Source organism: Mytilus trossulus, chromosome 2, assembly GCF_036588685.1.
Source record: "Mytilus trossulus isolate FHL-02 chromosome 2, PNRI_Mtr1.1.1.hap1, whole genome shotgun sequence".
In the NCBI taxonomy this organism is placed as follows: Eukaryota; Metazoa; Mollusca; class Bivalvia; order Mytilida; family Mytilidae; genus Mytilus; species Mytilus trossulus.
This window is the reverse complement of record NC_086374.1, coordinates 8,687,792-8,701,762: the sequence shown is the minus strand read 5'-3', so window position 1 is coordinate 8,701,762 and position 13,971 is coordinate 8,687,792. Positions and strand designations below refer to the sequence as shown.

The following is a 13,971-nucleotide window of genomic DNA, read 5'->3' as shown; positions in this document are numbered from 1 at the left end:
TTATAAAACTAAATTTACTGTTGCTCGCTTAATATCATATTAATATCTAGTTATTCATTACATTCTAAATTAACAGTTTTAATTACTACAAATATTTTCTAAAGTATAATTTTGTTTTACGCTTTCTTTACAGCTATTTGAACCAAAGTCCCAGTCTGATCCTAGTAAAAACTTATTGATAGTAAGAGAACACATCAAAAGATCATGTTACCACAGTGGAATTCTGGGTAAACCTTCTGTTCTTCTGGTACACGAAGACCTTGGATCAGAATGTCTCCAAGATATATGCAGTGTTATGGCTGATGGTATGTCTATTTTATTTCTATGGTGATGAGTAATTGAACTTGTATCTTTAAATGAATGTCTTATCTAGTAAATTTCATTAATTATCATCAAAATTTAAATTGCTTCCATTTGATGTTGTTTTGTGATGATATAATATTTATAATTCTTTTCAGAAAATAATATAAATAGACAAGTATTTCCTATTATGTGTTAAAATAATATTAAATGAAGGAATTTATTTGAGCAATCATAGAGAAACTACAGTATAGTGTTTACTCAGACTATATTTATATTTATATGAAGGTACTTCCCCTGGACTGTATACATCAAAAGAGAAGTATACCATATGTGCAGACAAATCATTATTAGTCAAACAAAGTTCGGTTTCATTTCACATATTTTGCATGTTTATATGTTTGTTTTTTATTACAATCATTCCTTATGTTGTTATACATGGGAAACATATACATTTCATGTTAAATTTACTTTAAACATTGGCAAAATTCTGCCAATACTGTGTTGTATAAGTACAAAGAAATTAAGATAACAAGTGATGCATTTGTAAAGGATTCCAACATTTTTATTTAAGAAAATAGATAGGGACAGGAGAACAAGATTTGAAGATGCATACACATTTCATTGACAATCTTTAAAATTGTTTTCATCTAAATAGACATAATTGTTGACGGTTGTAGCATGTAATGTTCCATATTAAGGTACACATTCAGGTTCATTGAAAAGTATACATAGAGATAAGTCAACAAAGGTTGTATTTAAGGATTCAGGGTCAAGGAACATTATTTTGTTTAGGCTAGATTAAATTTCCATGTTTGGTTGATGAGTTTCAACTGGTTTTTGTTTAAATCATATTCATAGTTCATTTTCATACCCCATACTACAGTTCAAAAGTATACATATTTTATCCCATCAGTCACTCAGTCTTTTGTGGCTTCAGATGCTTAATCCCACACTTTGGGGTTGCAACCTTTTATATGAAGAAATGTTTTTTGTCAAGAACAGCTAAGCTGCCGATATAATACATTTTATAGTCTTCTTTATGATTTATAAACTTTTGATTATTTAGGTACAAGTCCAGGACTATACAATGAAGATGAGATCCAGTCTATAGTCTCCCATATGATGCCTGGTGGGGTCCAGACCAAGAGAGTAGATAAGATAGAACAAGCATTTGAACGATTCCTGAAGAAAGTCAGACATAACCTTCATGTGATTGTTTGTCTCAGTAGTAAAGGTATTAACATCATTTGTTTGTTTGTGTGTCTAAGTTCTTCTGAATGTTTACTCTGAATGAAATCTTCAATTTTTAGCTCACCAGGCCCCAAGGGCCAAGTGAGCTTTTCTCATCACTTGGCGTCCGTCGTCCGGCGTTTACTTTTACAAAAAACTTCTCTAAAACTACTGGGCCAAAATTAACCAATCTTGGCCACAATCATCATTGATGTATCAAGTTTAGAAATTGTGTTTTTTGACCCGGCCAACCAACCAAGATGGCCGCCATGGCTAAAAATAGAACATAGGGGTAAAATGCAGTTTTTGGCTTACTATTCAAAAACCAAAGCATTTAGAGCAAATCTGACATGTGGTAAAATTGTTTATCAGGTCAAGATCTATCTGCCCTGAAATTTTCAGATGAATCAGACAACCGATTGTTGGGTTGCTGCCCCTAAATTGGTAATTTTAAGGAAATTTTACTGTTTTTGGTTATTATCTTGAATATTATTATAGATGGAGATAAACTGTAAACAGCAATAATGTTCAGCAAAGTAAGATTCACAAATAAGTCACGTGACCAAAATGGTCAGTTGACCTCTTTAGGAGTTATTGCCCTTTATAGTCAGTTTTTAACCATTTTTTGTAAATCTCCATGATCTTTTACAAAAATCTTCTCCTCTGAAACTACCAGGCCAAATGAATCCAAACTTGGCCACAATCATCATTGATGTATCTAGTTTAAAAATTGTGTTTTTTGTCCCGGCCAACCAACAAAGATGCAAAAAGCTAAAAATAGAACATGGAGGTTAAATGCAGTTTTTGGTTATTACTCAAAAACCACAGCATTTAGAGCAAATCTGATATGGGGTAAAATTGTTTATCTGGTCAAGATCTATCTGCCCTGAAATTTTAAGATGAATGGGACAACCCGTTGTTGGGTTGCTGCCCCTGAATTGGGAATATTAAGGAAATTTTGCTGTTTTTGGATATTATCTTGAATATTATTATGGATAGAGATAAACTGTAAACAGAAAAAATGTTCAGCAAAGTACGATTTACAAATAAGTCAACAGGACCAAAATGGTCAGTTGACCCCATTAGGAGTTATTGGCCTTTATAGTCAATTTTTATCCATTTTTCCTAAATCTTAGTTAACTTTTACAAAAATCTTCTCCTCTGAAACTACTGGGCCAAATTTTACCAAACATAGTCAGAATCATTATTAGGCTATCTAGTTTAAAAATTGTGTTTTGTGACCGGGCAAACCAACCAAGATGGCCGCTACAGCTAAAAATAGAACATAGGGGTAAAATGCAGTTTTTGGCTTACTATTCAAAAACCAAAGCATTTAGAGCAAATCTGACATGTGGTAAAATTGTTTATCAGGTCAAGATCTATCTGCCCTGAAATTTTCAGATGAATCAGACAACCGATTGTTGGGTTGCTGCCCCTAAATTGGTAATTTTAAGGAAATTTTGCTGTTTTTGGGTTATTATCTTGAATATTATTATAGATAGAGATAAACTGTAAACAGCAATAATGTACAGCAATTTAAGACTCAAAAATAAGTCAAAATGACCAAAATGGTCAATTGACCCCATAAGAAGTTATTGTCCTTTATAATCAATTTTTAACAATTTTCATAAAATTTGTAAATTTTTACTAACATTTTCCACTGAAACTACACGGACAAGTTCATTATAGATAGAGATAATTGTAAGCAGCAAGAATGTTCAGTAAAGGAAGATGTACAAACACATCACAATCACCTAAACACAATTTTGTCATGAACTGTCTGCTTCCTTTGTTTAATTCACATATGCCAAGGTGAGCGACACAGGCTCTTTAGAGCCTCTAGTTTTGTTCTAATTGAACACATAATAGATCATTAGGGCCCCGACTAAAAGTCGGGTCGCCCTATAGTGATCAGTCTGTCCGTCCGTCCGTCCGTCCGTCTGTCCGTCCGTCCGTCTGTCCGTCCGTCCGTAACACTTTAACTTTGTGTCCGCTCCATATCTAGAAAACCATTATGATTTCATACTTTATACTTTACATGTTTATTAACCACCACCAGAGGGCGTGTCATGATATATGTACAACTTTCTAGGTCAAAGGTCAAGGTAAAAAAACTTTGGTTTCAGTTGCCAACCTTGTGTCCTGTGGTGATGATCTGGTCCGCTCTATATCTTGAGAACCCTTATGATTTCAAAGTTTATACTTGACATCCATTTTAACCAACACTAGAGGGTGTGTCATGATGTATGTACAACTTCCTAGGTCAAAGGTCAAGGTCAAAAACTTTGGTTTCAGTTGACAACCCTGTGTCCTGTGATGAAGATCGTGTCCGCTACATATCTAGATAACCGTTATGATTTTATACTTAATACTTAACATGTTTATTAACCTACACCAGAGGGTGTGTCATGATGTATGTACAACTGCCTAGGTCAAAGGTCAAGGTCAAAAACTTTGGTTTCAGTTGACAATTCTGTGTCCTGTGGTGAAGATCGTGTCCGCTCCATATCTGGATAACATTTATGATATCAAAGTTTATTCTTGCCATCCATTTTAACCACAATCAGAGGGCGTGTCATGATGTATGTACAACTTCCTAGGTCAAAGGTCAAGGTAAAAAAAACTTAAGTTTTAGTTGACAACCCTGTGTCCTGAGTTGAAGATTGTGTTCGCTCTATATCTTGGGAATCATTATGATTTCAAATATTATACTTGACATCCATTTTAACCAACATCAGAGGGTGTGTCATGATGTATGTACAACTTCCTAGGTCAAAGGTCTGTCTATCTGTTGGTCTGTCCATCGCTTACAATTTTGATTCACACTATATTTATTTACCCAACGTTATTGACAGCGGGGCCCACAGAGATGGCTTCCATCTCAATGATATCTAGTTATTTCTGTCACCTGTGTATCACCTTAATTTGAATGATTTTTATTAAAACTCTTGATGAGATTTTCTATATGGAAATTCCTAAATGGCAACAGTTGTAGCCATCAATTCTGGTTAAATTTCCTTTGAATTTGAACACAGTTTTAATATTTTCAAAACCGTATATTTCTCTGTTTTCAAATACTATTTTTTATTTCAATGCAAACTGTAAGCAGTTTATAAAGATATGGACAAATATCAAAATAATGAGATTAATGACAGGGTTTCAATCATTCAGAATTCTGCATGAAAAATGTGTTTGTGATATTTATTACAAGGATCAGCTGGATAAAGATTTGATGTTTTGATTTAACTGGAGTTCAACAACAATTCTATTACTTTTCTTCAGGAAATAGTTTCTCCAGTAATTTTAATAATTTACACAGTAAACTAAGTGAATATCCCGGACTTGTAAAACATGCAGTTTCTGTAGACCTGTACAAGCCATGGACATTTGAAGCTTATGTCAAGATCGCTGAAGTGTGGCTCAGGGATCAGAGGACAAAGGTAAGGAGTCAAAGATCAAACTGATCATTTCTGGTTGATGAATTAAAGGTCAGGGGTAAAATATTTCAGAAATCCATGTTAAACTAGTAAAATAAGTTGATGTTTGATAAAAAGGTCAAGGTTATAGAAATATGTGTTGTCATAAAGAGATAATGTAAAAAAGTAAGATTATGCTTTACTTACTAAGAGCCCACAATCAGACATTAGCAGCAGTGTGGATTGAAAAATGAGAAATGTTTTCCTACTTATGTCAAATAGACAATTAATGTTTCTACCCCTATATAAACTGTAACTAAAGGCATCATGCCATCATTTGTTTATTCCAGTATATAACATTTGTCTGCTCTGTTTTGTTGCTGACTAAAAATTGACAAGAATTTTATCATTTATCATCAGGTACCAATACCATGGCACCCTACAAGAATGTTGGACCAGATTTCACTGACAGCGCATGCCATGGCTTACATGCACCTCTCATCTAAGGCTGTAATAGAAAGACAGTTCTGCCACCAGAGGGAGCCACTGAGATTCTATTCTCCTTTGACCTTCATGGAATTTGTTCACTTGTTTAGATTAATATCAGCTCACATAGTCAAAATGGAAATTGTAAGTGTTGCCATTTATAAGATATTATTTATTGCATATAAGGAACACATGGAAAAGATAAGGAATTATTATAACCATTAATATAATAGATATAAAAATGCAAGTTATACAGCTTATACTGTGGATTCATTATAATTCGTTGGATGCCAATTTTCGTGGACTTCGTGGGTACAGGTAAACCACGAAATTAAATATTCAACGAAGTACAAAGTTTCTATAGGCTTGTATGCAGACCTCAGCAAAACCATGAAATTAAATATCCATGAACATACATGTTTTCCGTTATACACAAAAATAAATGAATCTACAGTAACTAAAAAATATATTTATGATATTTTAGAATGATAACTATTTTCTATAGAATGTAATTAAATATGTACAATACAACTTGGACAAAAATGCCAGATTAGTTATTGCAATTTGAGGAAAATCTTCATACGAATATTTGTATAAAATATCAAAATGAGAGGTCTTATAATTGCTATTCTCACCATGTTACAATATTGACTATGATAAAAACCTAGCAATAATTTTTGAATTTATAGTACTCCAGTTTTGAAATAAACTACTAAAGGATAAAATAGTTAAACATAAGCAAGCCATATGTAAGATTATGGTATAAATATTATACCTTTGTTTGAATGTTTTATTTTAGGAGTATATTAAACATGAGCAAGCCTTAGGTTTGATTCTGGTATAAATATGAAACCTTGTTTGAATGTTTGTAGGAGAATATAGGTAAACATGAGCAAGCTTTGGGTAAAGTGAATGAAGCGTTTGGAAGTATAAATGAATACAAAAGAGAAGTTTCAGAACTGACACCGAAGTACAAATCTGCTACAGATGAAATCAAAGATCTGGTGGCCAGAGTTGAGGACCAGAAGGAACAATATATTGCTGTAAATATCTTATACACAAGTCTAGAATAAATTCTTACTGTACTAACAAGTATGGATTTGATGTGGAGTAATCATTCATAAAATTATTAATCAAAAATTCAATTGAAAACAATGTTAGTGTTGATGAATATGAGTTAAAGGTTTTCCACTAATGATTAAACAAAGATATTTGGTATGCAGTATAATAAGCATAAGCACAGCATTATTTTATCCCAAAATCTTGAAACTATGATAATTTAACGTAAATTTAAAAAAAGAAAGGAAGACTTACAATATGTGAACCTCACTGTGTTACTAATAGAAGTTATGATGCAGGAAAGTGGAACAAAAATAGATTCTAAATTAGAATTGTATTTTTTTGTAGGCCTTGGATAGATGTAAAGACCAAGAACAGAAAATTGAAGCTTTACAGGGACCTCTAGAACAACTGAGAAAAGAGGCACAGACAGATTTTGATAGGGTAAGATATTCTACACATTGTATTCAATATTTCTATTTATAACTGCTAGTGTGATATTTGTATATAACTTGATTTTATCAATTATTTTGCTCTCAAAGTGATATTCCAATTCTTCTGTTTGTTCTCTAATTTTGCAAAATCATTCCTTATCATAAACCTCTTGATGATAAGCAAAAGAACATATATCTATGCTTTACATTTTTCCCAACTGTATTGTTGCTTCTATGTAACATTTTCATGCTTTCTGGGTATCTGACATATTCAGCAGAAATACAAAAATTATGTTCATCTTAAATATGAGAAATACTGTACATTTATTGACCTACAGGCAAATAAAAACTATTTCAGATTTAAGTTATACCTAGTACCATGTAAATCTTTTTCTTCAGTCGTTCTTCAAGAGATCTCCTAGTTCGGAGACTGTTGAATATTTCACTGCGACACAGTATAGGGTAAAATTAAAACTTTTTGTGTGTAGTTTTATTTGCTAGAATATGATGTCACTGGTATATTGGTTCCACAGTTTGTAGACAATTTGATAAAAACTAGACATTTGAATTCAGTGAGCTTTGGCTGAATGCATATTGCCTGCACATTTTATACGGCTTTATTACAAAACCACAATTATATTAGTTTATCTAAAAAATTTGATATGTGGTTATTACATAAATTAGTGTGCTTTAAATTAGTTGATGCACATATAGTTTGAATTTGATTCAAACACTGAAATGGATTTGTAGCAGTGTTACATGACATCGCACTTTGGACAAAGACTTGAATGCTACAATCCAAGGCAGAGGTGGCACAAAACAATGGAATCAACCATCTAAAGTTTTATTTTAAAATGATGTTTAGTTTTTACCCAGTTTCATGTTATTTTTTTTATTTTTCCATATTTTTGCTATTGATAAAAAGGCATATTTACATGAATATCAATTACTTATCAAAGATATCATTTCATATTCTAATGCAACATTGTTTGTATGTTCATTTTGATTGGATAACGTCACTAATTCTCATGGCATCAAATTACAATTGATGCTATGAAAATGTACAAACAAGCACAGATTAGATATAACAGAGTTTAAATGTATGAATCCACATCGTTTTCTGTCAGTTTCATTAGAATGGAGATAACAGTATTGTATTTTAAGCTATGACGGCATCAATTGGTGATTTGAAGGTCACAAATACCTGTTTACCCGTAAACTTAATTTGCTACCATCAAATCACCAATTGATGCTGTCAGAGTTTAAAATACAATACAATTATCTCTTTTAAATCTACCTTACAACAGAACCAGTAAAACCTTATTTTCAAACAATACAGAAAAAACAATATAATGGAATAATTTATTTGAGCAGGTAAACCCTAACTACCAAGCAGCTCTGACAGCCCTTAATGTGATCAACAGAAATGATCTAGAGGAAGTGAAATCTTTCAGAGAACCACCAGAACTTGTCAAATTTGTTGTTAAAGCTTTATGTTTGTTATTCAAAGTACCTCAAGAGTAAGTTACTATTTTATTATCATTTTTTCTCTCTTGTTTATGTTGAGTTACAGTACTAAACATTTTTGATTTTGTCATGAAAGCTTTTTTTAAAAGAGTTATAGTCATTGAAAGATATGATATTGTTGAAAACAAGACACCTGTTATTTCTTGAACAAATCCCATACCGTACAGTGAGCAACAAAGGTTTTAATATGAAAATTTCTGGTGAAAAAGCAATGGCCTGATTTATTACAAAAAAAGTAACAAAAAACAAATCTGACAGGAAGCAATCAACCACAAAATTAGAGTAAATCATAGTTGTATGTTCCAAGTGAGCCACATCACACAAAAAATGTACGCACTTATTGTCCTGCCAAACAGTAATAGTCTTCGTCTTTACCTTTGGTGTCAAACATTTATATATTAGTATATGTATATGTCAATTATAACATTTATATATTAGTATATGTATATGTCAATTATAACATTTATATATTAGTATATGTATATGTCAATTATAACATTTATATATTAGTATATGTATATGTCAATTATAACATTTATATATTAGTATATGTATATGTCAATTATAACATTTATATATTAGTATATGTATATGTCAATTATAACATTTATATATTAGTATATGTATATGTCAATTATAACATTTATATATTAGTATATACATGTATGTATATGTATATGTTTCCAGTTGGGAGAATGCCAAGTTATTATTGATTAGAGATAACTTTATGGAGGAGATGATGTTCTTTGACAAGGACCACATTCCAGAAGACATATTTGAAGAGCTGAAGACATTTGTATTTAATCCTCTGTTTGATCCTGACTTAGTCAAACAAGTCAGTCTGTCAGCGACTAACGTGTGTATTTGGGTGCATGCTGTATATAAATATGCCCACATACATCGTAACATGCAACCAAGATTACGTAACCTGCTAGAACATGAGGATAAATTCACTCAGGTTAGTTAGCAGACTCATGTACTCAATTATTTGTTGTTGGTCAGATCTGTTTACTGGGCAAAGTCAGAAAGATAAAATTCTTAATCATTACATCTCTTATATGGTCACAAATTTTCTGATTATTTTCAATATAACAAAACTGCATTATTTATGTTGAAATTAGTGGAAATTTATTATTGTGAAGATATTATTTTCTTGAAACCTGGATATTTATCTGACATTAAAGAATAAACTGACAGTTCTTTACTAAGTTTTTGTCTTTGTTTTGATCATAATAACAGCTTTATTGTTTTAGGCTCAAGCTAAGTTAGGACAGTTGAGAGTGGAAGCGAACAGAATAAAGAGTGCCCTAGAGAGGGTGATTACATCACATAAAGCTGCTGTCAAGAGAGCTAAGACTATAGAGAGGCATATGCAGGTTAGTTAGTTATGGGGTAATGTTGTCAGGTTTTCAGAGATACCAAAATATTGGTGAATGTAAAGGGAGACAATCTTTTTTACTGCAAGATTTAAGCAAAATCTTGATTTTTGATTTTTTACACAAATGTGGTAGAATTTTTTTGATTTCTCAAAGCTAGTTATTTCAAATTTGTTCAGTTTTATTTTATTTTTTTGGAAATTGGCACTCATGTTATCTTTGAAGTCTTGATTTACAAAATGACAGATTTTATAGTTTTATTTGATGGATAAAAAGGATTTAGGCAATGTTTGAAAATATTCTTATAATTGAAGTATACAGACTTTCAAGTTTCTCTGGGAGTTCAGTAAACAAGACACAATTTACAGACAGGATATATTTTGCCATTAGATGAGAAATATTACATAATTTTAACATTCTAGAAATAAGAATTTCTTTATCTTTACTATACTGAAAGTGATCTTATTCTTTATGTTATTTATAACACTGAAATATTTGTTATAGGCCATAGAGAGAAAGATAGCGAGAGCTGTGAATCTTATGGAACATATGTCTATGCAGCATTACTTGTGGAAGTCCGAGTTAAGAAAGGCTCGTCGTAATGTTCTCACATCACCTGGAGATGCTCTGATTACAGCAGCTTGTGTCTGTTATCATGGCCCTCTGGAGGATAAATGGCGTGCAGAACTTCTGCATGATTGGCAGGACAGATCTAAACATGGAAATTACAAAATGACAAAGAAACTTGGAGAAGATGTTTTCCCGTTAAGTTCAAACTTAGAAGGTTTATTTGATGGACATAAAGAGTTTGACACAACTAGTAGTATGTCCCGTACTGTTACAGAAAGTAGTGTAGGTAGTGAGAGTACACTGGACATGCCGTCATTACCAGAAATAAAGACATACAAATACCCACCGGCTGTATACGATACTAGTAAATATTACAAGTCAGAACTCAAGAAACAAGAAAGTTTTGAGTATGATCAGACACAGACTATTGAGTTCGAAGATTCTGATGACGAGGATGAACAGAGCACATTAATGAACAGGAATAATTTTACTCTACAAGAGATTCTCAGTGATTTTGATGAGTTGAGTAATTGGCGTCTGTCCAATCTTCCAACTGACCTACATTCCATACAGAATGCACTGTTGATGAGAGTGAGTTGTCACAATCGTAAGCACTGCTGGCCTATGTTGATTGACCCGGACAATCAGGCTGAATTATGGGTAAAAACAGTTCAGAATAGTAAAAATGTATTTACAGAGAAAGATGTACAAGAGAGTACTCCAGACGAATTAGATGGTGAGTGGGAAATTATTTCCTTCATATTTTCAAATTTGAATTGTTTTACTGTAATTTCTGCAAAAACATTAGAATGAATAATTATTTATTTATTTTTTCAACTGTCAGTTGTATTGATTTGTTCTTCTTAAGAGTAAGATAGAATAAGGGTGTTAGATTAAATATTTTTTACAGACATTAATTTTTTTTTTCTTTCTATTTCTCTTTTTCTAAATTGCAGAGGTTGTTGAAAATTGCTAGAGCATAATTTTTGATTATTTTTCTTAAGTGTGTGTATATTTAAAAAAATTATTTTGATATTATCAAAAACTTTGAAAAATTCATGAAAGGAAATCACAAAATTATAACCTTCCTTCAAACTAAGTGTTTTGTTTTTTGAATTATTGATTTTTCAACATCTACTAAGTTGTATTGTTTAAGGGTACTATGAAATGATATTTCTTATTTAAGGAATTCCCTTGGAATCCAACAGAAGTAAGAGTAGTTCAGGTCAGTTACCACCTAGTCGTGGAACAACTCTGACCTACTCTGATGTGTATACTGATGACCGTACAGCATCTACCAATACTCTAACTACTACAGATTATACTAAGAGGTAAGATATAAGCAAATATTTATTATAAATCAATTGGTAGGAGGGTTTTATTAACCCATGTTAAAGTTTGTTGTGTTTTTGTTTTTGTCTAAAAAGTTGGGAAAGACTGAGGAATTTACAAGAAATCAAATAAATTGAAAAATTTATGACAGGTCTGAGGTACATATATAGAAGTACCAAGATATTTCATTATAGATTTTGCTTATATTTTCCTAAAAGATTAAAATTAATGTGTAAGATATTTTAAGTTAAATTAAAACATTAGGTCATAGTTTTAATTTTAAAAATATTTTATTACTATTTGGGAAATTCTCCTATATGAACACACAACATTAATAGTAGCATTGATTTTTGGCTGATATTCAAGAGGAGAAAAAGTTAAATTGGATATCTATTTGTTCTACTATCATGTCATGAAATAGTACATGTATTAAAATTGATGATTATCTTCCCCTGAATTCTATATTATTTCTGAAAACGTGTGTTTTCCCTTACTCTTTAAAATTCATGAATATCTTCCCCTGAATTCTATATTATTTTTGAAAACGTGTGTTTTCCCTTACTCTTTAATTCATAAATGAGTCTGCAGTGGAGATGGAGTACAGTAATAACATAAATGTAATAAGTTTTGGATTAGATACAATTTGTTGAGTTGTGTATTTCAGAGAGGACAGTGTAAGAGTACATTTTCAATCGGACGAGTCGTAAGTCAGTTGATCACTCTCTTTCTTGTAGTGGGATTATAATTCAGTAGTTTTCAGCTAATTAAATTTAACATTTATGAGAAACAATGCAGCAGTATTCTGTATCTGCCAGCAGAAATCAGTTTTGAATGATAATTTCTTGTGAAAAGCTTTTTAAGCATTAGCATGTTTACTTATCACTCGCTCTCATTGATACTCAGTCTGTGTACCATTCATCTTTTTATTAACCTGATATTTTCTTAAAATAGATGCTAAGTCATGTGACTTATCTTAATGTGTTAACTTACATTTTAGTGTGTTTTCTTTAGTTGGCTGGTTTAATTAAGATGTATAAGAAGCTAATATTTTGTAGTCATTATTTAGTATATATTATGTAAACAGCATCAATAGTTATGAAAAATTAGAAACTAATATTCCAAAGCTCACTGGTAACATTGACCTTAGGTGGATTCTTTAATACTTTCTAGGTCCCTTTTTGGTCATAAAACTCCACAAGTATTGAAGTATTTATCAATCCTTTTTGTCAAATTGGGGGTTCCTGTTAAAGGTTACCCCTGAAAAGTGCTTGGATGCACCAATTTAATCAAGCATCATTTTAATATTATACTCTCCCTTTGTTTTTGCTGACAAAAAACACTTGATTTTGACAAAATTTTGATTTGTTATAATTACAGTACAATGGGAAGACATTCTCGTAACACGTGGAACAGTGAAGAACTTCGACCTGTGACCTCGGTTACTAATAGTTGGGAAAACTTCAGTCTCCATACAGAACAGAACTTAGATCGCCCAGATAGTAATTTGTGGATAATAGAAGCTGATGATCCCTCACTGGACAGTAAACTTATAAATGCCATTGTACATGGTGAGTCAAGATTATTTATATCTCACTGGACAGCAAACTTATAAATGCCATTGTACATGGTGAGTCAAGATTATTTATATCTCACTGGACAGTAAACTTATAAATGCCATTGTACATGGTGAGTCAAGATTATTTATATCTCACTGGACAGCAAACTTATAAATGCCATTGTACATGGTGAGTCAAGACTATTTATATCTCACTGGACAGCAAACTTATAAATGCCATTGTACATGGTGAGTCAAGACTATTTATATCTCACTGGACAGCAAACTTATAAATGCCATTGTACATGGTGAGTCAAGACTATTTATATCTCACTGGACAGCAAACTTATAAATGCCATTGTACATGGTGAGTCAAGATTATTTATATCTCACTGGACAGTAAACTTATAAATGCCATTGTACATGGTGAGTCAAGACTATTTATATCTCACTGGACAGCAAACTTATAAATGCCATTGTTCATGGTGAGTCAAGATTATTTATATCTCACTGGACAGCAAACTTATAAATGCCATTGTACATGGTGAGTCAAGATTATTTATATCTCACTGGACAGCAAACTTATAAATGCCATTGTACATGGTGAGTCAAGATTATTTATATCTCACTGGACAGCAAACTTATAAATGCCATTGTACATGGTGAGTCAAGATTATTTATAT

General features: G+C 31.8%; 1 protein-coding gene across 1 annotated transcript in view; it reads left to right on the top strand.

Moving 5' to 3' along the window:
* LOC134706430 (dynein heavy chain domain-containing protein 1-like) overlaps window positions 1–13,971 on the top strand; it is a 121,430-nt gene that overhangs the window by 77,673 nt on the left and 29,786 nt on the right. The window contains exons 73-84 of the mRNA XM_063565351.1: window positions 134–305; window positions 1,370–1,537; window positions 4,816–4,973; window positions 5,370–5,579; window positions 6,308–6,478; window positions 6,843–6,938; window positions 8,303–8,448; window positions 9,143–9,413; window positions 9,709–9,831; window positions 10,336–11,137; window positions 11,588–11,732; window positions 13,111–13,301. Coding sequence (XP_063421421.1) covers window positions 134–305; window positions 1,370–1,537; window positions 4,816–4,973; window positions 5,370–5,579; window positions 6,308–6,478; window positions 6,843–6,938; window positions 8,303–8,448; window positions 9,143–9,413; window positions 9,709–9,831; window positions 10,336–11,137; window positions 11,588–11,732; window positions 13,111–13,301 — 2,653 coding nt within the window. The remainder of the gene's footprint in view (window positions 1–133; window positions 306–1,369; window positions 1,538–4,815; window positions 4,974–5,369; window positions 5,580–6,307; window positions 6,479–6,842; window positions 6,939–8,302; window positions 8,449–9,142; window positions 9,414–9,708; window positions 9,832–10,335; window positions 11,138–11,587; window positions 11,733–13,110; window positions 13,302–13,971) is intronic.